Genomic DNA, 23,702 nt, shown 5'->3' on the forward strand with positions numbered 1-23,702 from the left:
CACACCTGTGCAATAATCATGCTGTCTAATCAGCATCTTGATATGCCACACCTGTGAGGTGGATGGATTATCTCGGCAAAGGAGAAGTGCTCACTAACACAGATTTAGACAGATTTGTGAACAATATTTGAGAGAAATAGGCCTTTTGTGTACATTGAAAAAGTCTTAGATCTTTGAGTTCAGCTCATGAAAAATGGGGGCAAAAACAAAAGTGTTGCGTTTATAATTTTGTTCAGTATATATACATACAGTGCTATGCATAAGTTTAGACACCCATACTAAAGTTGACTAAAAAGAGGAATAAAAAATCATCTTTTGGAAACTGAACTTAATGCCTTAATTAAAATAATTAGGAAAAATCCAACCTTTAAGGACACCAATTTTCTTTGTGAATGAATAATGTATCGTAAATAAATAAATGTTCTTCCTTAAAATACAGGGTGCATAAGTTTGGACACCCCTACAGTATGTTAAATTCCCATAGAGGCAGGCAGATTTTTATTTTTAAGTATTTAAAAAAAAAAATTTTTTTAGGATACTATGCATCCTGATAAAGTTCCCTTGGCCTAGAGATTGGCATGGGGTACTTTCCATAAGATCATCTCTCAATGCAAATCAAACCAGCTATTAGGCTAACTGAAATAAAACCATGCCAATCTCTAGGTATGGTGAGGGCTATGTGATGATGTGGGGCTATTTTAATTCCAAAGGCCAAGGGAACTTTATCAGGATGCATAGTATCCTGGATCCATGAAGTAACTGGCCTTTAAAAATAAAAATCTGCCTGCCTCTATGGGAATTTAACATAGGGGTGTCCAAACTTATGCACCCTGTATTTTAAGGAAGAACATTTATTTATTTACGATACATTATTCATTCACAAAGAAAATTGGTGTCCTTAAAGGTTGGATTTTTCCTAATTTTTTAAATTAAGGCATTAAGTTTAATTTCCAAAATATGATTTTTTATTCCTCTTTTTAGTCAACTTTAGCATGGGTGTCTAAACTTATGCATAGCACTGTATATATATATATATATATATTTTTTTTTTAAGAATGTAAGTAGGGTCAGTTTTTGATTTCTTCATCTTGTGATTGTCATGACTTTGATCCTCGTGTGTATCAGGACCCTGAAGCGCTGGCCCAGCTGATGAAGTCAATGCCCCTGACAAACGATGGGAAGTTTCTTCTGCTGGAGAGCGAGACGGGAGACGCAGCGGAAGCTTCCGGACAGGATGACCAGGAGTCAGAGGCCTGATCTGAACACACACACACACACACACACACACACACACACACACACACACTTCCATTACCTGCTGCTCTTCTCCTGTCCTCCCTCTCTCTCTCCAGACAGACTATATGAAGGAAAGCAACAGGTGGTCAAGGGAACGCCACTCATTTGTTTAACACTTACCCAGTTTAGATGCTCACGATAGAAAAGATGAAGGTTAAAGGTGTCAGTCTTGTTTTAACCTTTCAGTTCGAAAACATCAGACACGAGTTTACATGTTAAAGGAATAATTCACCCAAAAATAAAAATTCTCACCATTTCCTCAGCAAATAATAGTTTAAAATTTGGTTTGTTCCTCATGCCAATAGTATTGCATGACTCTGAATATAGTGCATGAGTACTATGAACCAATTTTATTATGTAAATGGTACTTTATAGAGTTAAACAGTTCAGTTTCACGGTATGGAAAAGAGCAACTCAAGAGTTTTCTTTTTTGGGTGTACTGTCCCTTTAAGAAAGGGTGTGTCTTTTATCGATTCTATTTGCATTTTGATTTTCATTGTATTTTTACAGTTAAAATTGTTTCATAACGTCAGATGTAGTTTCAGCTACAAGCTGATTTTTTTTAATACCTAATAGTTCAATCATAATACAGGAGAATTTCTTATTTTTCACACTACATTGTCAGCAAACACAATGAAACCTGAACCTTTATTTGCACTTTCTTGGTTCCTGTTGCATCTGACAGGTTTTTTCAGCACATTATAATTAACATTCCATACAGCAACCATTCCACTTTTATTGTGATGCTGTTTATAATTAAGTCTCGCAAATCTGAAATGAATCTCAATTTGCATAATGCATCTCAAATCTCAGCACGTTGAACGCTGCTGCTTAAATGATGGAGTTTTGAAATATGGATTTGTGCATGCTAATATTGTTTTGAAAGTTGCTTGATGCTTGTGTTGCTGTTGGTAAAATGGCTAGGAATACAAAGCTGAAGCAGCAGTTTATAAACACTTAAACCTAAATGTTAATGATTTTGCTAGACGGCAATGCTTTCATGCAGATATTACGAGTTAACCATCACCAGTGAAGCATTTACTTTTATTATGAAGAAGTATGCAAATTGGGATTCAGAAGAATGCAAAACAAAATAGCACTTTTTTTCTATATTTTTTTTTTACGTGCAATTTAGGTGCACTTTAATTTAAAAACACTAACTTCCTGTGGTCTGTTTACAATTAATACCTTTTACAATACTTAAAATAAGAAATTCAGACAAATCCTGTAGATGATATATTTTAACATTCATTCTGTGGAAAAATTAATCTCAGGGGGAGTCTGGTAACAAAACGAAATAGTTGTTTTCCCTCTCAGTATTTCCTGTGTGATCAGTTTGGTCTGTGCAGGAGGAGCCGCACGTCCACTGCGCTTCATTAAGTACATACTCATTTATCTGTAATCGTTTGTTTGGTAACGTGTCGAAATAACGTTCTGAAAGTGGTTTGCTAGTGATTTGAATGAAGTTGAACTGTTGTTTACATTTATCACAAACTGATCCTGAAGTGTTCCTCGAACTTTAAATATGCCTCGGTAACAATCCGACATTTAACCTGCGATGAGCTTGAGCATGATGTATGCCGAAAAATAAAATCATTCATCAACATAATGTGCAGCGGTTATTGGACTGTCAGATTCTGCCCATGTATCATCTTTTCAGAATGTAAAACTCTTTAATAAAGCTTTGTGACCATTTCTAACGTAAGAGTCATGAGAAAGCAATCTGAAAATTAAATATTTTATTTTACACATCACATCACTCAGCTTTTTTGGATTAAAGCATCACCGCACAACTTGATTTGAGTTCATCAGACAGCTTTGGCGATAAACACACCACACATCCTGACATGAACACTGAAGCAGGAGGTCCGGAGGGCTCGTTCACACACACACACACACACGGGACAATCAAGAGTCTTTGTAGTAGTTATTGAGGTTGATCCGCAACAGGAAGTCCTCCAGATGGGGCTGATAGCCTTTATCCACCAGTTTGGTCACCACTGTAAAAAAAAAATACAATCATTATACACTTATTTAACTCAGGCTAAAAGGAACAATTATCCATTGAAATGTTTTTTATTGAAAATATGATTTTTCTTCTTTTGAAAGCTTATTCACAAAATGGCTAAAACAGCATTAAAACACTTTTACTAGTGAGCAAACTGATCATGTACTGTAAAAGTAAGTTATGGTAATTATTCTGGCACAAGAAATCCTAAATGACAATTAAGGAACGATAAAACGCTACAAAAGTGTGTGATATGAACCCTTTGGACTAATATAGCCGTTTTATTACACGTCTGAATGTCCTGCTGGAACATTTAGCTTGTATGGATCTCTGCTCAAGAACAAGCTGTATTTGTGATGACTTTGCTGGCAATGATACAGTATTTATTTAGCCAGTTTAATTTTCTAAAGACTGTGCCATCTGGTTAGTTTTACAGCGTCGTCTCGTCTCGCATATGACAGCAATAATAAAGAGATATTTTTGTGGGATTTGTGGTTTAATTCTCAACAACAACAAAAAAGATGCCAATAGATTCAACATGTCTGATTAATTAACTGAGATGGTCTTCAGCATAGATGAGCTCAACATGATAAATACATCCGTAATGTCTTGCCAACGTTTTCAAGAGAAGGAATATGAATTTAGAACTGTCATGTATTATTGCAAATAATAAATGCTAATACATTAATGCATTGCCAACAGTTACTTTTTGGATAAAATGGAAATTAAGATAAATTAAGAGATTAATATATGAAGAGAAATTAATTAGATAAAACGTTTCTAAAAATGTTTTATTGAAAAAAAAAAAAAAAATGTTTAACCAGTATACAGTCAAATTAGTGGGAAATACTGCTTGCCTATTAAAAAACTATGCATTAATTATGTATATTATGCATAAACTATGTATATTATGTTTAAAAAACTAAAACATAATATATACATATAACAAAAATACAATATCCAGTAGCCAATTCTATCTGAGTAAAATAAATAGGTGAATATTGATTAATATGCTGGTATATATATATATATATATGAGATCAAATATCCAACAGTTATCTAAAAAAACCTGCATTGATTATTTTCAACTTTTTTGTATTTTGAATGTACTTGTTTATTGCTGTCCTGTCCAAATGTTCTAAGCCATTTCCAAGCAAATACACAAACACTGACCATAATGAGGAATAGTTGTTTTCAGCTACATCTCATCATCGCATTGTTCTGCTGACGGTAAGGCACACACATCTCTCTGTCTGTATCTGAGTCAGCAGGTGTGCCGCTCTAATCTTATCAGCCCCTGTCACACCTGTGATCTCTCAGCGTTTACACCTGTAGCAGCAGCTCACCTTTGAACAGGAAGCGGGAGTAATACTTGAAGGTGTTGTAGGACTGCTGCATGGCGATGAAGCTGGGGTGCACCGGCTCCCCCTGCTGGAGCTCCCACGGCTGCGCGATCAGCTGACCGCGAAACTTCAGGATCAGGCTGAAGATGCTGTGGATGATGTTCATGACGGGGGCGGCTTTCTCCGTCAGCAAACCCCTGAGAGAAAGAATACACCACTTCTCTAGATATCTGTATATTAATCACTGAATGTGTCATGTGGGACACGAGTCCTCACCTGAAGATGGCTCTGTTGAGGTATTCGGAGTGTGTGCGGTGAATGGCGTCCAGATCGTTGGCACTGCTCAGTTTTTGTTTGAACTCGCTCCAGGACACCTGCAGGATCTGGTTAGCGATGTAGCCCTGGATCACCTTCACAAAGTGCTGCATCTCGTGTCTGTACAGCTGCAGCTGATGGAACTGAACGGAGCGACCGGCACCTTTCACCAGCGCTGAGAGACAGGAGGAAATATTATTTCTCATTATTATTATTATTAATAATGAACTCTTCATCATGTTCCTCAAACCATTCCTGAACAATGTGTGCAGTGTGACAATGCATTATCCAGCTGAAAGAGCCACTTCCACCAGGAACAGCAGTGTCATGAAGGGCTGTACCTGCTCTGTAACAATGTTTAGGAGGTGGAACGTGTCAAATTTACATCCACACGAATGACCAGATCCAGGGTTTCCCATCAGAACATTGATCAGAGTGTCACACTCCCTCCGTCGACCTGGTGCATCACTTGCCCAGGTAAACGGCGCACAAGTACATGGCCATCCATGTGATGTTAAAGAAAACAAGACTCGCGCATCGATTAGCTTTGGGCGCCCAGTTTGTGGTTTGACCCCCCTCGGACACTGTTGGTGAATCCTCACCACTGCTGGCTGGGAGTGACACAAACTTTGCCATAGAGATACTCTGTTCCGGTCGCCTTGCCATAAAAATTTGGCCCGTGTCAAGTTGCTCAGATCTTTATTCCTGTCCATTTCTGCATCCAACAGATTGATTACGAGAACTGATTGTTTGCTTACCATCTAATCTACCCAGACCTTAAAATGTGGCCTCGTTGGCAGCTCACTAAGTATTGCAACAAAACCATACAGACCCATTCTGACAGATTTAATTAAGCTACCCATTCAGTAGCTTTTTCAAATGAGAACCGAATCGGATGGAAGATTACCTGTGTGAAGAGTTTCATACATTTAGTGGGAGAACAGTAAAAAAGCAGGGCAGAAATCGTACCCGTCCTCTTGAGGTGAAACCAGACGTCTCGGAGGGACCACACCATGTGTTTGAGCTGCAGCAGGAAGGAGAAGAGTCTGTTGTATTTATTCAGACAGCTGTCTGTGATGACGATATTCACCGGCCAGTCCACCTACAGAAGCAGAGAAAGATCATGAAAAAACATCCAGCTCTTCAGAAACCTCAGACTACAGGAAGACAGTGACCTTGACCCTGACCTTGTATCGGAGCTCGAGACAGTTCAGCGAGTCTGGAGCGTGAGGGTGGAAGATCTCAGGAAGGTATCGCAGAGCAAACGTGAAGTGAGCCGCCAGCTCGCTGTCCCCGTGAATGCTGTACTGTAACGCCTTATTCAGAATGGAGTTCAACACCAGCGGGGTCAGCAGCTCGCCGGGGGTCTGACCACTGCCCAGCTAAACACAGTGCACAATAAGAAGCATTTTAAATATTGGTATGCTACACGTATGTGACAATGTTATTTCTAATTTTGTGTAAACATTTCTTAAAAGGGGACCTATAATGCACTTTTTCAAAGTCTTGATTTTGTTTTTGTGCTCTACTAAAATAGGTTTTCAAGCTTTGTTGCAGCTCCTCTCTTCCCAGTCTGTCAGTAACGCTCTGTTTAGTTCCGGTCTCTATGAAGCCCCTCCTTCTGAAAAGCACAATGTGTTCTGATTGGTCGGCTGGATCAGTGTGTTGTTATTGGTCAACTGCTTCGAGCGTGTTTGGGGAAATGTCACGCCTCTTACCATAATCATGAATTTTAACACACTACTAACGCAACTCAACCAGGCCCCGCCCCTTTATTGGCGTATTAGGCGGGAATTATTTAAATGAGGAATATTGTGATTTGTTCGTTCCCGGAAGAAAACTCAAGACTACAATGGAGGTGTTCAAGGGAGTTCAGAAACAGTGACACTGATATAGAGAATAACTCCCGCTGGAGTGACTTTGTGCTTTGTAACTTTGCAGACCTTTTTCATTCTCAAACAGCAACATTACACACTAAAGAAAGCTGAACGTGCATAATAGCATAATGCATAATAGGACCCCTTTAACAAGCTCTTCACATCAGATTTCTATGCTTATTTTAAGTGTTGAGACCTTCTCGAAGAGCTGATTGCTGAGAGAGAGGGCAAACTCTCCATCCTCCATTAGCAGGAAATGCCTGAGAGTCTCAAAATGCTTCTCCACACCCAACTCCACGAAAAAATAATCCACCACGGCCTTATTTACCATGGACACACTAAGAGAAAGAGAGAGTTTCAAATGTTCAAATTTAGATGTTTAGTGTACAGGGATTTGTGCGTTGTTTATGGTTTACATCAGGGCTCGATGTTGGCACTTATTTCACAATTTCATTCGGATTTTGATTTAACATTGATTCAATTGAAAATATATTTTAGTTACAATTTAAAGAGGTCAAAGTACACAAGAGCCTGATTTAATTCATAAACTGATTCCAATTGATAACTTGATATTTGCATAGGCTAAATTGGATAGTTCAAATAAAGATTGTGATTAATCAGAAAATCGCTCTAGTTTACATACTGTGTAATCAGTGGTGTTGTAACAGAGTGTTTCATGAGCACAGGAAGTGGCATCATCTCGCTGAGCTGAACAGCAGTGGCATCGGTGGCCCGGTACAGGGAGGGGTCGACAGGAAGGCCGTTCGGGCCCCGTGTGACCTGAAGCAGCAGCTCAGACTCTGGAGCCGCAGCTAGAGCAGGAACGACAACACAAACCTCTCTGTTTCTGATATATAAAGAAAGAAAGCTCTAATGGTTCAGGATGAAGACAGCTGGTCCGGTACTCACTCAACAGGCCGTATGAGTCCTGGTACTGCTCGACTTGGTACTGTGAGGCCAGGCTGAGAAGATAGCGATCCTCTGGACTCTTTTTAGGGGACAATCCTAGTCCCAGAGCCCAGGCAGTCAATCCCTCATCCAGGGAGAACAGCTCACTAGGGGGCGCTGCATTACAACATTACAAATAAGAAATCATTAACCACAGTGAATTTACTTTGTGTATGACCAACAGACATCAACAAAAAAACATAAAATCATAAAATAAATAATTCTTAAAATTTTTGTATCATTTTAAAATTCTGAAGTTTTTCTGAAAGTAGCTGAGGGTGCTAAACATTTGTGCAGTTGCGTTCTCACCCTGGGCGTCTGAGTCAGCTGGTGTCTCTGTGTCTCCTGATGCTCGGCCAAATTTGTACAAACTCCCTGGCACCACTCCACCAACCACGCAGCCCATGCCCAGAGCAGAGTCTGATGTGTGTGCACGGGCTTCGCTGTATAGAGAGCTGGGTCGAACAGTCTCAATCCCACTGACCACACACCCACTACCCAAGGTAGACTGTGAGGAATGTCCGTACTCACTTCCAGGCAATGCAGAGCGCTGAGGGTCTGTGCCTGATACAACACACCCTAATGTTAGCATGGAGTCCGATGAATGTCCGAAAGCGCTGCCAGGCAAAGGGGTGGATGAAGGGGCAGCGTCTGGCATCACACAACCCACTTTAAGAGTGCTGTCAGAAGAGTGACCAAATTTGCCCAAAAGTGGGCGAGAGGCGGCGACATCTGACACAAACTCACCCACCTTTATATGGGCATCAGAGGCGTGGCCATGAATATTAGCGGTAGGGATGTGAGTATTTACCTCAGAAATGTGTCCGCCAATCCTTATATGGGCGTCAGAGGCGTGGCCATGAATATTAGCGGTAGGGATATGAGTATTTACCTCAGAAATGTGTTCGCCAACCCTTATATGGGCGTCAGAGGCGTGGCCATGAATATTAGCAGTAGGGATATGAGTATTTACCTCAGAAATGTGTTCGCCAACCCTTATATGGGCGTCAGAGGCGTGGCCATGGATGTTAGGGGTTGGAAGAAAAGTAGTTACCTCAGAAACATGTTCACCAACCCTTATATGGGAGTCAGAGGCGTGGCCATGGATATTAGGGGTTGGAAGAAAAGTGGTTACCTCAGAAACATGTTCACCAACCCTTATATGGGCGTCAGAGGCGTGGCCATGGATGTTAGGGGTTGGAAGAGAAGTGGTTACCTCAGAAACATGTTTGCCAACCTTTATATCGGCGTGGCCATGGATGTTAGGGGTTGGAAGAGAAGTGGTTACCTCAGAAACATGTTCGCCAACCTTTATATCGGCGTGGCCATGGATGTTAGGGGTTGGAAGAGAAGTGGTTACCTCAGAAACATGTTCGCCAACCTTTATATCGGCGTGGCCATGGATGTTAGGGGTTGGAAGAGAAGTGGTTACCTCAGAAACATGTTCACCAACCCTTATATGGGCGTCAGAGGCTTGGCCATGGATGTTAGGGGTTGGAAGAGAAGTGGTTACCTCAGAAACATGTTCACCAACCCTTATATGGGCGTCAGAGGCGTGGCCATGGATGTTAGGGGTTGGAAGAGAAGTGGTTACCTCAGAAACATGTTCACCAACCCTTATATGGGCGTCAGAGGCGTGGCCATGGATGTTAGGGGTTGGAAGAGAAGTGGTTACCTCAGAAACATGTTCACCAACCCTTATATGGGCATCAGAGGCGTGGCCATGGATGTTAGGGGTTGGAAGAGAAGTGGTTACCTCAGAAACATGTTCACCAACCCTTATATGAGCATCAGAGGCGTGGCCATGGATGTTAGGGGTTGGAAGAGAAGTGGTTACCTCAGAAACATGTTCACCAACCCTTATATGGGCATCAGAGGCGTGGCCATGGATGTTAGGGGTTGGAAGAGAAGTGGTTACCTCAGAAACATGTTCACCAACCCTTATATGGGCGTCAGAGGCGTGGCCATGAATATTAGCAGTAGGGATGAGAATGGTCACTTCAGAAACATGTTCACCAACCCTTATGTGAGCATCAGAGGCGTGGCCACGGATATTAGAGGAGGGCTGGGATGAGATCAGTGCTGGATCAGGATCACGGCTGTTATTTCTCGTATGAGTATCAGACTCTGACTCATGGAAGCTTATGAGAGGAGACACAGATTGTTCTTCTTCTGGCTGAGAACAGTGAGAGGGCTGGCTGACACTCTCACAGGACTTGGCTTTCTCTGTTGGCTCCTGTGTGGCTTGCTTTGGCTCTGAACCTGTGCTGGCCGCCGAGGGCTCTGTTCCTGTCTCTTCTCCAGTTGGTTGTTTTTCTGCACACTGGCTAACGTGCTCTGCCTCACATGTTCGCTCTTGAGTGGTTTGTGTAGGGGTGTTTGACTCCGAGCGGATCGGACCCTTGTTCCGCCCTGAGGCAGTGGAATCTCCCAGCTGCACTGAGCTCTTTGAAGGATGTCCATGAACACTAGCCTTCGGCTGACCTACTGACACCTCTGGAGTGAACTGACCCAATTGGAAGCTAGACTTGGATGCTTGTCCATATGGACAAGGCACAAGGACTGACTCTAGGACTTCAGAAACATTTTGTCCAAGACGTATGTGGGAGGTTGTTGAGTGTGGCTTCTGTGGGTGGGGTTTCTGAGGAAACTGCAACAGGTCAGAACCAATGTCATGGAGGGCCTGGGTCACGGCACCACTGCCAGGGAAGCGTGGAGGCTTGGGGAGGAAGTCAGCAATGTCAATTCCATCTGATATGAAAGCATGCATTTCATCACTGGCATCAGAGCAGGGAGGAACAGAGGATTCTGGGATAGGAGGATCTGCTGTTTGCTGTTCACTAAGATTCTGCTGTAAAATGAAAACAATTACAACAGTTTAAGCTAAATTTATGACACAATAGATGTGTATATGTAAAGAACAGCACACAGACCTCAGCGTGTAGTTGTGCAGACTGTTGTTCGTAGGCTGTTTCCGGAGGGGGGACCCCCAGACCTAAAGGAAACTTCTCCAGAAGAGCCTGAACAGAAATCATAACACCTCAGAGATAAAGATGTGCCCTTATCTATCACTTTAAAACAGTACTTTCATGGATGATGCTAACATATACCCTTTGCTAACTGCTGGACATATGATTACTAATGCAAGTACAACTACCAGACAGTTAAAAGTTTAAGGAACTTAGAAAGGATGGTCCATAAACTGAGAACTGCAGACTTTCACATGACACCAACAAAGGTTTGTGTTAGTATAGTTTCTAGCTACAGTATAATTGTAATTGAAAAATGTAATATTTAAAAAATTTTTTTGCATTATATACTTATAAATATACATTTTAGTCAAATAAGTTACTAAAAACTATTTTTTTACAAAGAAAAAAAAATCACTTAAGCATTAGTAAACAGATACTACAAATTCTCTTTTAAAATGCAAAAAAAACAACAACATTTAACATATTTACAGATTAGTAAAAATAATTGAATGAAAATGGATAAAATGACAAATAACAATATCCCCATTGCAATTATCAAAGAAAGATACAAAACATACTCATTACAAATGCAAAACATTTTTTTTATAAATATATTTTTAATAAAGTTACAAAATAATTATAAAATGAATACTAATTTAATATTACTAATGAAAACCATTGCAATAATAATGCAAAAACCCAAACTCTACAATAAAAACTCTGATGACTGATATCAGACCTGTACGGTCTGTTGCTCTTGCTGCAGGAAGTTCACTCTACACTCATCGAGTTTCATCCTCTGCACCTTCCACATTGCTCTGAGCTCTCGTCTAGCAGCGGCTTCTGATAACTGACCGTACTGAGCGATCAGATCCATCCTGAACACACACAGAAGATATATCATTTCATTCTGAATTTCCTTAATGCCTTTGATCTCTCTGGATATATGAGTCCTTTTATAAAGTGAATACTATTAAAAAAAAAAAAATACTATTAATTATCTTCACAGTGAAATAGATTTTTATCTATTTATCTATCAAAAATAGCTGCCCACTGCCCCGGGTGTGTGTTCACAGTGTGTGTGTGTGTGTGTGTGTGCACTTGGATGAGTGAAATGCAGAGAACAAATTCCAAGTATGGGACACCATACTTGGCTACACATAACTTGTCATAACTACAACGATTTATGCAAATGACTTTTGTTTTTAACGAGTAGTTAATTTCCTCATAAAAGAGCCCAATCTTGTACCTTTGTCTTTTTTCCTAAATACTTTTTTGGATTTAAACCAATTTTGTAATGTTATGATTCATCTGAGAGCTGTTTTGGTTCATGCCACATAATGCTTTACTGAATAATTTGCTCAAATGCCTGTGGAGAATATGAAAGGGAAATAAAGTTCCTGTGGGAGGTCACTGCTGCGCTCTACAGCCTCAGCCTCAATCGTTGTTTTTTTTCTTAGTGTTACTATATGCCGCCCACCGTGCCCGGCGCTCCAGCTGCTCCTCGAGGGCCTGCAGCCTCTGCTCTCGGTCTCTGAGCTCTCGAGCGTAGCTGAAATCATCTTCTTGCTCCTTCCGTCTCGCAGCACTACGCCACTGAAACCACATCCACACAAGTTAGAGCCGCTGAAGATGCTTTTACTGACTGGTTATTAATATGCTCCTCACCTCCTGGTCGAGTTCCAGCTGCTGTTTCATCTCTTCAAATCGCTCTCTCTTCTGGGCCTCCTCCGCCAGACGCTGCGACACCTGGCGACCTGCAGGGGGCGAGAGTGAAAACAGCGGGACGTCAGCTTGTAAACTTCATTCATCTGACTCTGTGGGGAGGAACTCCCTCTCGCTGGTCATCCTGATAATTAATACTTGACCTCCACGAAGAGAACAACTGTGTCCTCCTCGCGTAAAAAACATTGTTTACTTTACACATCAGTGTTATTTTAATAGCATGAGTTTTTGTTAATATTTCGAATATGATTCTATCCATATACGTTTTTATTTTAATTTTTAAATTTAAACTAAACAAAAAGCTGTTGGTCATGATAAGCAGAAAAGTGTTTCCGTCCCAAATGGCTCACTCAACTTCCTGGCCCTTAGGGCGTCCCATTTCTCCTTTTATAATTCAGAAGGCTGCTATATGGGACAGGGCCTATGATGAAAGTCAAGTTTGGCTACGCAAGACTAATTTTACCCAGACAGAAGCTGCTAACAGCATCAGGTGCATGTGTGTGCGTGCTTGGGTTTTGAAGGGACAGATTTCTGACCTCTGATTCTCTCCAGGGTCTTGGCCGCTGTCTCTCTGACCTGGTTAATGAGCTCCTGTCGAGCCTGTTCAGTCCGCATGGCCTTATAGAGAGAGGGGAAAATAAAGGAAGACAGACTTCAACGCAAAACAATGAGGCAGATTTTAGCCCAGGTCACAGTGTCCTGATGAAACTGGGTTAATGGACCAGATTTTAAAATCTCATCTGTTGCCATGCCAACAGTACGGGCACCACACCGTTATTGGGTCTCTAAATTAAGTGAGCATATTTAAGACATATAAACACTTAACCTGGATGAGCTATTTTGAAAACCTCATAATTACTTCACTATATATGAGCACCGTGACATGTGCAGTACCTTCTCCTCCCTGCTGATGGCGCTGTGCCTTGCGATCGTCTCCATTCGCCCTCGGTACACGGCACAGTCTCTCTCAATCTCCTCAACTTCCTGCAGGGAAAACGTCACAGCGATCCTGGGAACTGGTATATCCGACCAGAAGATGTAGTGCTGTTTAATGGACAGAAATGTATTTTTATTCAGTAAGGATGCATTAAATTCATCAAAAGTGACAGTAAAGACATTTATAATGTTACGAAAGATTTATATTTCAAATAAATGCTTCTTTTTTTTTTTACTTTCTCTTCACTAAAGAATCCTGAAAAATCTCAATTTCCACAAAAAATATTAAGCAGCACAACTGTTTTCAACATAGATAATAATAAGAAGAAGAAAATAAATGTTTTCTGAGCAGCAAATCAGCATATTAGAATGATTTCTGAAATATCATGTGACACTGAAGACTGGAGTAATGATGCTGAAAAATTCAGCTTTGATCACAGGAATAAATGAACTATTTTCTATTTTAAAGTATTTTAAAATGTTATAATATTACAGTTTTTACTGCATTTTGGATCAAACAAACTTTTTTCAAAACCATAAAAAAAAATCTTCCTGACCCCAAACTTCTGCAAGGCAGTTCAAAGCATCATAAGTGTTCGAGGGGCACCTGTGGGCAGCAGATTTTCAGAAGATTGATTGTTTTCCCGCAGACGTAAACATCGTTTGCGATGTGTTTGAGGAACACCGGCACACAGTCCTCTGCATCCCGCGAAATGAGAGTGTAGCCCTGCGTCCAAAAGTTCTTATCTGAGGGGACAGAGATTCATTCATTTTTTGGGAGGGTTTCTGCATAAATGACATATTGATTTTAAGACTGTTATCACTGATTTAACTGCACACCATCAACATTTTATTTATAATCTAATAATGCAGCAGAAAATGAATGGATTTAGCTAGAAATCTAAACATTCAACATAAAATTAAAGCGTGAGATTGAGAGACTCACCTCTGTAGGACAGATAATCCTCATTGACCTCAATCATGAACTCTTTATAAACGTCACGGAAGACGCCGCCGTACACCCAGTCTGAAACAAACCTATACACCAACACAGACATTTAGTTAAAGCTACACTATGTAACTTTTTTGTTCAAAATTCGCTAAATTTAAATTAGTCATAACATCAATTGTGTTTTTGTCTTGATTTTGACCCGGATTCACTATGGTAATAAGCATTTATATTTGAGATCTGAGGGGATGGTTTTTGTGGGAAATTGCGTACATGTGTCACTCGTCGTGTCTCGTCATATCCGTGAATAAAGTTGCTCCGGCTACTTTGACGTGTGTCTGGTGTGGGAGTGGCAGAGGTTAGTTGTCACAATAAGCGAGAAAGCTTGACATGGAGCAGCTAAATGTTGAACCCCTCGCAGAACAGAGGAGTCTGCTGGCTAAAAGAGATAGCGACTGAGCTCGTAATAAAACAAGAATCAACATTGAATTGGCTTTTCGGAGATGTTGAGAAGTCAAGTCAAGTCAAGTCAAGTTTATTTATATAGCGCTTTTCACAATACAGATTGTATCAAAGCAGCTTCACAGTATTAAATTAAAATAATACATCAATGTTTGTTTCTAGTGGAAAACGTCCACGTTTGGTAATGCTGATCAACAGTTGTTGATTGATTAATTAAATTAAATATCCCCAACTGAGCAAGCCAAAGGCAACAGTGGCATGGAACCGAAAAACTCCATCAGGTGACCTAATGGAGAAAAAAAAACCTTGGGAGAACCCGGGCTCAGTCGGGGGCCAGTTCTCCTCTGGCGTTTATGAACTAGAGACCGGATTTAACTGTAAGATTAAAAGTATTATATGAATGCCTGGCTGAAGAGATGAGTCTTTAATCTAGTTTTAAACTGGGAGAGCGAGTCTGAGCAACGAACAGTATCCGGAAGACTATTCCAGAGTTTTGGAGCTAAATGTGAAAATGCTCTCCCTCCTTTGGTGGACCTAGAAATCCTAGGTATGACCAAAAGCCTCGAATTTAGTGATCTTAAAGAGCGCGATGGATTATAGGGCGATAGAAGATCGGTTAAATAGACTGGAGCTAAGCCGTTTAGGGCTTTATAAGTCAGTAGCAATACCTTGTAATTAATACGGGACTTTATAGGTAACCAATGTAGTGATGATAAAATTGGTGTTATATGATCATATTTTCTTGATCTAGTAAGAACTCTAGTGGCTGCATTTTGGACTAACTGTAGCTTGTTTATTAAGGATGCAGGACAACCAGCTAATAAAGCATTACAGTAATCTAGTCTCGAGGTCATTTCTGCATCAGAAACTGATAGCATGTTACGTAGCTTAGCAATGTTTCTAAGGTGGAAAAAGGCTGTTCTTGTAACATATGAAATATGATTTTCAGAAGACAGGTTGCAGTCTAGTATAACACCCAGGTCTTTTACTGTAGAGGATAAAGTAACAGGACATCCTACTATGTTAAAGTTGTAGTGTGAGAGGTTTTTTGGGCGGTTTTTTGAACCGATGATTAGTACCTCTGTACCTCTGAGAACTGAGGGATTAGAAATGTTGGATTTGAAATGATGGTGTTTTTATTACTCAGTGGGTTAGTAAGGTATGTTATTGAACAGATAAATATGTAGTCTAGCTCTCTAACAGAGTTCACTGTAAAGCATTATCGATTGTGAAGGGTCATTTCATTATAGTTGTAGCGCTGTACTGGAATTTATTTTTAAGGAAGTACCGTGTCTATTAATGGGTAAAGCTACAGTAACGTCTTCAGCTAGACAGATTGACATCCTTTCCATCTAAACTGGATATATCTCTAGCCTAGTAGTGAATGCATCTCTCTCTTTTTTAGTTATGAGAAAGAACCATATTTATCCGCACAGTCAGGCAGAGCCGAACCACAACCAAAAAAACATGTTTCTGCAAAATGCAGCTTGACAGACAATGGCCTTTATGTGGTTGTATGGGAAAGAGCAGTATAAGGATTCATGTTGCACAAGAAAACGGTTGAAGATGAGTAAATAATAGCAGAGAATCTCTGTTGTGCACTTAATGGCAGCCAGACACTACAGAAACCATTTCATAGTATCAGTCACTCGGAAAAATATAGGGTGTCAAAAACCACTCTGCTCTTAAGTGACCTTCTCGAGTTGAATAATAGATAAGTAAGTAAAGAGCGATAGAGGAGATGAGTTTCTCACCGTGTGTACGGCTCACAGCTGCTCTTCAGCAGCGACAGCAGCACCGGATGATTCTCATTACTGCAGTTACTCTGAGCTTCATTATACAGACACGACAGCAGTTTTACACCCTAAACACAGACATCACACAGCCAGTTGCACAAACAGCACCGCAGACCTGCAACAGCCACCTGTCTACAACACTTCTGAGCTGAAAACAACATCTTCAAACTCAAACTCAAAGCTATTGTGTCTGTCAGAAGACTGAGAGTGTTACCATGGGGAATGTTGCTCGTCCCACACCGGCGATTCCATCCACACAACACAGTTCTGACAGATACCTGATAAACACATACAAGGACATGGATTAACATCTGCTGAAACTGATTTCTTCTTACAGACTACATTTTTTTTTCTTCTCCTGATGTCCACTAATAATGACACTTAGGAATCAGTAATAATTTTCTTTTTTTGTGCTCAACCAGTCGGGCCGGTAGTTTAGATTTCTACTTGCCCTGCCGACATTTTCACTGGCCCCGACACAAAACATTACACATTTTTTATTAAATAATTTTAGATTTTTTTTACATTATAATTTTTTATAATTTTAAATGTACTATTCAAAAATGTAAAAAAATATAAATAAAAACAATAAATAATAATAATTATATATATATATATATATATATATATATATATGTGTGTGTGTGTGTGTGTAATTCTATATAGATGATTATGTATTAAATTATATAATGTAAGTTATGTATTAAATATAATTTTATACAAAAATGTATTTATTTATATATAATTAATATATATTATAAGAAATTTTGTGTATATTGTGTATATATAATGTATATATGATTAATTAATTTTGTATATAATTGTATGTAATATTTGATTATTTATATTACATAATTTTTATAGATTTATAATAATTTATATCACATAATAATTTAATGTTATGTACTGTGTATGTATATATATATATATATATATATATATATATATATATATATATATTATATTATATATACACAAAATTAATTATATATTTTTTATATATATAAATAAATACATTTATTTTGTATAGAATTATATTTAATACAAATATAAAATTATATTTAATACATAACTTACATTATATAATCTAATACATAATCATCTATGTATAAATACACACACACACACACTCACACACATACACATATATATATATATATTGCATTGTAAATACAGTATGTTTACACTCTTTTGTTTAAAAAAATAAAAATCCTTTGTGGATTGGATGACAAGAGGGAAGATTTACCTGAGCTGACGCCCCAGTTTGCGGAAATGACAAGCGATAGTTAGTAGACTCAGAGAGGCCGGAGTGCTCAGCACACACGCTCTGTAGTAATGCAGGTAACGCCGCAGCCCCCCTGTGAAGGCCTGAGACACACACACACACACAAGCATCTGTGTAACGCTGTTGTTATGGGGAAAAGATCCTGGAGTGCTGTAAGAAATGACAGCATGCGTCACCTGGAAGACGAGTCCCTTCTGACTCCCGCTGCTCAGGGAGAAGCGGCTGAGACGCAGATAGTGTGTGCCGTACTGCGCCAGCTCACCCAGCAGACGAGACACACTCTCAGGGGACGTCCCAGACACACATATATCCGGACGGACGTCAAACTGTACACTAGCCTTGAGTGGAGAATGACACAAAATGAAAATCAAGAAAAAAGTTCTTATCAATAAAATGCGATAATTTTTTAACATTTTCAATTCAATGTATTTTTTTGATGTATGTTGAATTCAGCTACCTCGTTGAGAGGAAACGTGGCCGAGGAGACCCCGATCAGCACGTTGAGCACGTCTTTGACCAGCTGACTCTGGCAGTCCAGTGGCAGAGGCAGGAGTGGTGATGGAGTCTGTGTGGACAGAACGTTCCTCATTTCTCCTTCCCACAGGCGGTACAGCTGATCAAACGCCTCTCTGCCAGCCTCTGTCAGGTACGGGGGGTCCTTCTGACCCGGCGGGCTGAACGAGACAAAGAAAAAAAGTCAAAGACAAATGTGGACAATATTCAAACTACTTCTTTTAAAGTATTTGGCAGGGGTGCATTGTATTCATCTGTCCAACTTAATGCATTGATTGTGGAATTCATTAAAGGGATAGTTCACCCAAAAATTAAAATCCTGTCAATTACTCACCCTTATGTTGTTCTAAACCTATAGGACAACTTTCATTTTTGGGTGGACTATCTCTTTAATAGACTATAATATTTAGAATATCATTAAATAATAATAATAATAATTATTATTTTTGCTTTAATAATGGTTTTAAATCATAATAATTATCTATCTAATCATAAATTATATCCAAAATACAGTTATGTTGTTCTAAACCTGTAGGACAACTTTAATTTTTGGGTGGACTATCCCTTTAATAGACTATAATATTTAGAATATCATTAAATAATAATTATTATATCTAATCATAAATTATATCCAAAATGCAGTTCTTGACCTATTTTCAACAAAAATGTTCCCCTAAAAAATACCATTGAATGTTTTGTTTTACAAAGCAATTCAACAAAACTAATTTCAAAGGTTTAAAGGGTTAGTTCATCCAAAAATGAAAATTCTGTCATTAATTACTCCCTCATGTCGTTCCAAACCCGAGCGAGCGAGGACAAACCTCATTGGTTCTCATGCTTGAGCTTCTGTTTACCACAACTGATGTGTGAGTTGATGAATGTTTATATGTGAATAAAAGCCTAATTTCAATCTGTTCATCATATAAAGCGATCAAGTCTCTTCAGAAAATTTGGACTAAACTGCTCAAATTTAGTTTTACGATCTATTTATGAACTTTTTGAAGCGTCAAAGCGGTAGTTGCGTAGCTGTCAATGGAGGGAGAGAAAACTCAATTTCATCAAAAAGATCTTCATTGGTTTTCCGAAGATGAACGAAAGTCTTACGGGCTTGGAACGACATGAGGGAGTAATTGATGACAGAATATTCATTTTTGGGTGAACTATCCCTTTAAGAATACACCTTTAGATCAGGTTTTTAAAATGACATAATGTGAGTGTTTATACATAATAATCTGGTCAATTAAATGTGATTGCTTTGGTGCAGATTTGAAAAAAATCCTAATCGAATCAAAGCACTGTCAGTCAGAGCAGATATTTACAGCCCGACTCTAGTCTGCTCAACTCTCTCTTACCAGCCAATGTTCTCCCAACAGCGCCGTCTGCCGGGCACGAACGTCCGGAGGGCCTCCCACACGTCCATCTCAGGGCTGGGACTCGCCTCGGACTGGGAATCAGGAGTCAGATTAGAGGAAGACTGGAAGCCTTCGTCATCAGACTGATCCAGACACAGAGGAACCTGCAGGAACGACAACATATATGATCCCAGGTAGGACAAGACTAAAACATAATAAAGAAGAATAGATATTTTTAGGATCTTCACCCGTATGCTGAGTCCCGTAATGTCTGCGTTACTGGGAACGGGCGGCAGGTCCAGTCGGATGTCCATATCTGCAGTTTTGGAGTGCTGTAGGGCACCAAACAGTGAAAGTCGGGTATCTCTCTCAAACCTCTCCTCGATATCCGGTCTGCGCCCCAGTCCGAGCAGCCCGGTGCCCGGTGGGGCGTCCATGATGCTCAGGGTCCTGCAGACACCCCCGAACACGCCCCACTCCTCCCCACAGATCAAAGACCACGCCCTCTCCTCCAAGCGCTGCGTGTCCTTGCTCAGGTACCCGCCCAATGGGAGTCTGCGCTGCACGGGACGCTCCCGCCGCATGTAGTCGTGACTGAAAGACAGAGGGGGCGGAGCCACGGACCCGGCCAGCTGCACCAGGAGCTCCAGGACGGAATCCAGTTCGGACAGTCCCGACCCGTCCCGTAGCTGACCCAGGAGCTCCTCCAACCTCTCGGCTTCCTCATCGTGGCCGGACACGCGCAGGTCAAAGGAGATCATTAGTATTTTATTATGGGAAGGTGTTTTTGCCAGGGCGTTCGGTGCCGGTTTGGACAACCCGTCTTGGAAGAGTCCCGAGAGCAACGCCCCGTACGCACGCTTGCGAAGGATCCGACGCGCAGACTCCCGCGACACTGCGCCCGGAGCGCAACGTTTCCATGACAACCCGGCGATGCAGCAGTCGCAGAGCGCGCCCAGCATCCCCGTGATGCTGCAGCTGTTGCCTTGGCAACCGGACATCTCAGCGAGAGCGCGGGATCATGACGCAGCGAGATCTGCGCCAAAAAAACCTACATTTATGGAATTCATACAATACAAGAGGATATACACAGTTGTTGAAAATATCAATTGTCACCATGTCCTTAATTACGCTAATATTTATTTTGTATTAAATGGTAAATAGTGTCTAAATATCTTTTGTTTATTACTATCTTATTTGTAATGTGAGTATGTTAACGTTACACCTTTCTGTTTCAATGAAGCATACATGATCCAAACCCCAAAATAGCCACAGCAAACAGCTAAATATGTCCTTACATATAATATTTTAAGGTTTAATAATACACTCGTTATTGTTTTTTTTAGCAGATAAACGCATTGTATTTGACGTATTTAATACCGAAGACAGTAAACAAACACAACTGCAGCGTACACACGCCTGCACGTTCACAAATGCGTGTCTGAGGTCATTTACTCACGTTGAAACTCGAGTTTAAGCTGTCCGAGCTGCAAATGTTTATTCCGCATTAGTGAATAAATATTATTGGCAATAAAAAAACCAAGCATTTAATGTGCATACACACACGAGCTAGATTTCCTTAACCTCCGCGCTACACACCCAAGTCCCGCCTTCTCTGTACTCTCATTGGATGAAAGGTAAGAGACTGTACATTCATTGGCTAAACCAGAGACATGTGGGCGCCCACTACCTAATTTCATTGGATCAAACTTGATATGCACTGTCTGTATTATGACGTACACATTTCCGGATAGAGCGTCCGCTAGTGGCGTCGCGGCGAATAATAAGTTTATCATCAAGATTTCCATAAATGTATGAATATTTTTACATTCATACGAAGTTTTATTTTCTATATGTGATACACATTCTCTTAATTCTTAATATTTTATTTCTCATAAAAAAAAACAGTCCTTTAAAATGACTACTGAAACTGCATACTTACATAAAAGTCTGAGTACACTAAATTTAGGTTACACTTTATTTTAAGGTGTCATTGTTGCAGTGTAATTATATATTTAAGTACTGAGTAATATTAAGCAACTACAGGGTTAGGGTAGGATTAGGATTTGGTTGAGGGTTAGTTGCATGTAATTATGCATAATTTACTGGCCTATGGTAAGTACATGTAACATATGTAACAAGGACACTGTAAAATAAAGTGTTACCTACATTTTTTATTCACCCTATAGGCAACAAGTCAAGTCATTAGTTGTTTATAAATCTTGTAGTGTTTTGGTTAACGGCTCTGAATGCATTGGTAATAATACGGTTGGTTTAATACATCAAATTAACTTTTACATTTCCATGCAGATGTATTTGGTCTCCTGTTGGTGGATGAGGCAAAAACAGGCTGGTTCATTTCGCCCGAAGGGAAAACAGAGCAAAAAAAGTGAACTTTCTAACAAGACAGAGAAGAGTAGGGGAAGATGTCCCTGAAGTGTGAGGAACAACAACCCCATTCAGGTTCAAACTCTCCCTCTGGCTCCTCTGAGATATGCAGATGCCTTGAACACCTCCACAAGCTACAGCTGTTTGTGGTCAAGCACTACATTATTAATCATGACCATTCCCTTTCAGTTTCTGAGGTTTTCTTGGACCGCAGCCAAGGGAGAATCCTTGAGTGTGTGTGAGTTTGAGGGACCGTGTCTCCCTTTAAGGCTAAGCCGAAGAAATCTCATTAATATCTGAGGGTTAGACACCACTGCAGGTGAATACAAACACAAACACCTGCCAGAGCGGGCTTTCCTTGAGTGATGGCTCTCACAGCAAGAATGAAAGGGCTCGATCTTCTTATTTTCCCAGCGTGTGGAAAATCTGAGCTGTTTTTCCTAGGCTCAAGCCCAGTTGCATAGAATCGTGACTAAGTTAATTCAGTGCCCATGCAGGGGGGCCGCACGGTCTGATCGGATTAATTCGGTTATAGAATCAAGGGTAGCAGAAGCTCTTATGAAACAGAAAGTCTCACACGCAGACCTGCTCTTCCCCGTGTTTAACTAGAAGACAGAGACTCATATAATGCTTATTACTGAGACTTTATGAATTTACATAAGTCAAGAGGTATAAAAGGTGAAGGGTTTATATTCAAACTGTGTCGTCATCGCCTCTAAAAATCTAATAAGGAAGAGGTGTGATTCGATTTCTGTCTGCGGTGTAAATCGTGAGGGGATTTCTGATAATCTGATTGCCATATTTCGGTTTGGCGCCGACTCTTTAGATCCGTTTGGTGGGTTCAAGACTTCAGATGTGTTGGTTTTGACACTGTCCTATTCCTTCACCTCTCCAAAAACACTTTTGAATGATGTAAATTATTTTAGCACATCTCATTTTTCTTCAACAGACCCACTTTAAGCCCTCATTGGGGGTCTTAAAATGACAACACAATGCTTATACTGTTTGAGCCTGCCCAAATACCCACACTTGCGGCCTTGGCCACTTGAGAGAACGTGCACGTGACAGGAAGTGCATGCGCAAGACTGTCCCACGTCTTAAAAATGCCAAAGTGCAGTGCCCTGAACGCACACTAAACCCAGGCTGCATCCGAAATCACACTTCCCTACTATATAGTAGGTGAAAAACAGTATGTGACAAAAGTAGCATGTCTGAATTCACAGTACTCATAAAAGAGTCTGCAAAAAGTATGCTAAAAGTAGTGTGTATGATGGACACTTTATCCCATGAGGCTATTGGAGAGGATTTGTGAATGGCAGTGAAGCGACTTAACTGATGCTGGTTGGTCACATGATAATGACAACATGATGAATGTAGGCCATCCAGATTACATTCATACTACATAGAACATTCTTTTATTGCTGTCTCGAAGACATTGCGTGTTACGATTTCGGATGCAGCCTCACATTAATGGTGATTTTTCCCTTGTACTTGCTACAAGCCGTTCCCATTGGTTCCCCATCAGGGCTTATTTGCA

The 23,702-nt window shown here is 40.3% G+C and overlaps 2 protein-coding genes across 4 annotated transcripts in view; one reads left to right on the forward strand and one right to left on the reverse strand.

The window, feature by feature from the left end:
• The window catches only part of appl2 (adaptor protein, phosphotyrosine interaction, PH domain and leucine zipper containing 2), a 16,613-nt gene extending 13,619 nt beyond the window's left edge, over positions 1 to 2,994 (forward strand). The window contains exon 21 of the mRNA XM_079858606.1: positions 1,126 to 2,994. Coding sequence (XP_079714732.1) covers positions 1,126 to 1,257 — 132 coding nt within the window. The 3' untranslated portion in view covers positions 1,258 to 2,994. The remainder of the gene's footprint in view (positions 1 to 1,125) is intronic.
• A 26-nt stretch (positions 2,995 to 3,020) lies between these two features.
• tubgcp6 (tubulin gamma complex component 6) lies at positions 3,021 to 21,385 on the reverse strand. 3 transcript variants are annotated; one of them, XM_079858605.1, is made up of 26 exons: positions 21,237 to 21,385; positions 20,026 to 20,813; positions 19,778 to 19,941; positions 18,370 to 18,586; positions 18,089 to 18,250; positions 17,874 to 17,995; positions 16,842 to 16,905; positions 16,586 to 16,695; positions 14,367 to 14,458; positions 14,028 to 14,167; positions 13,379 to 13,528; positions 13,021 to 13,102; positions 12,428 to 12,516; positions 12,240 to 12,355; positions 11,499 to 11,637; positions 10,721 to 10,807; positions 9,148 to 10,638; positions 8,097 to 9,075; positions 7,749 to 7,904; positions 7,483 to 7,651; positions 7,036 to 7,177; positions 6,150 to 6,344; positions 5,932 to 6,064; positions 4,924 to 5,137; positions 4,651 to 4,844; positions 3,021 to 3,296 (listed from the first exon to the last, which is right to left on the reverse strand). In XM_079858605.1, the coding sequence occupies exons 2-26, from the start codon at positions 20,776 to 20,778 to the stop codon at positions 3,205 to 3,207; spliced, it is 6,252 nt and encodes a 2,083-aa protein (XP_079714731.1). In that variant the 5' UTR covers positions 20,779 to 20,813; positions 21,237 to 21,385; the 3' UTR covers positions 3,021 to 3,204. The 3 variants fall into 3 exon arrangements, with proteins under 3 accessions (XP_079714731.1, XP_079714730.1, XP_079714729.1); XM_079858604.1 differs by having other exon boundaries at positions 8,097 to 10,635; XM_079858603.1 differs by having other exon boundaries at positions 8,097 to 10,638.
• Positions 21,386 to 23,702: the final 2,317 nt, after the last annotated feature.

Source organism: Squalius cephalus (genome assembly GCF_949319135.1).
Source record: "Squalius cephalus genome assembly, chromosome: 23".
NCBI lineage: Eukaryota > Metazoa > Chordata > Actinopteri > Cypriniformes > Leuciscidae > Squalius > Squalius cephalus.

Excerpts from the sequence above, each read along its gene's own strand:
- tubgcp6 (XM_079858603.1), bottom strand. The coding sequence starts at position 20,778 with ATGTCCGGTTGCCAAGGCAACAGCTGCAGCATCACGGGGATGCTGGGC. Across the intron at positions 18,587-19,777 it reads TGTTGGGAGAACATTGGCTG|CCCGCCGGGTCAGAAGGACC; the intron begins GTAAGAGAGAGT and ends TGTCTCGTTCAG. Across the intron at positions 6,345-7,035 it reads GCAATCAGCTCTTCGAGAAG|CTGGGCAGTGGTCAGACCCC; the intron begins GTCTCAACACTT and ends CACTGTGTTTAG.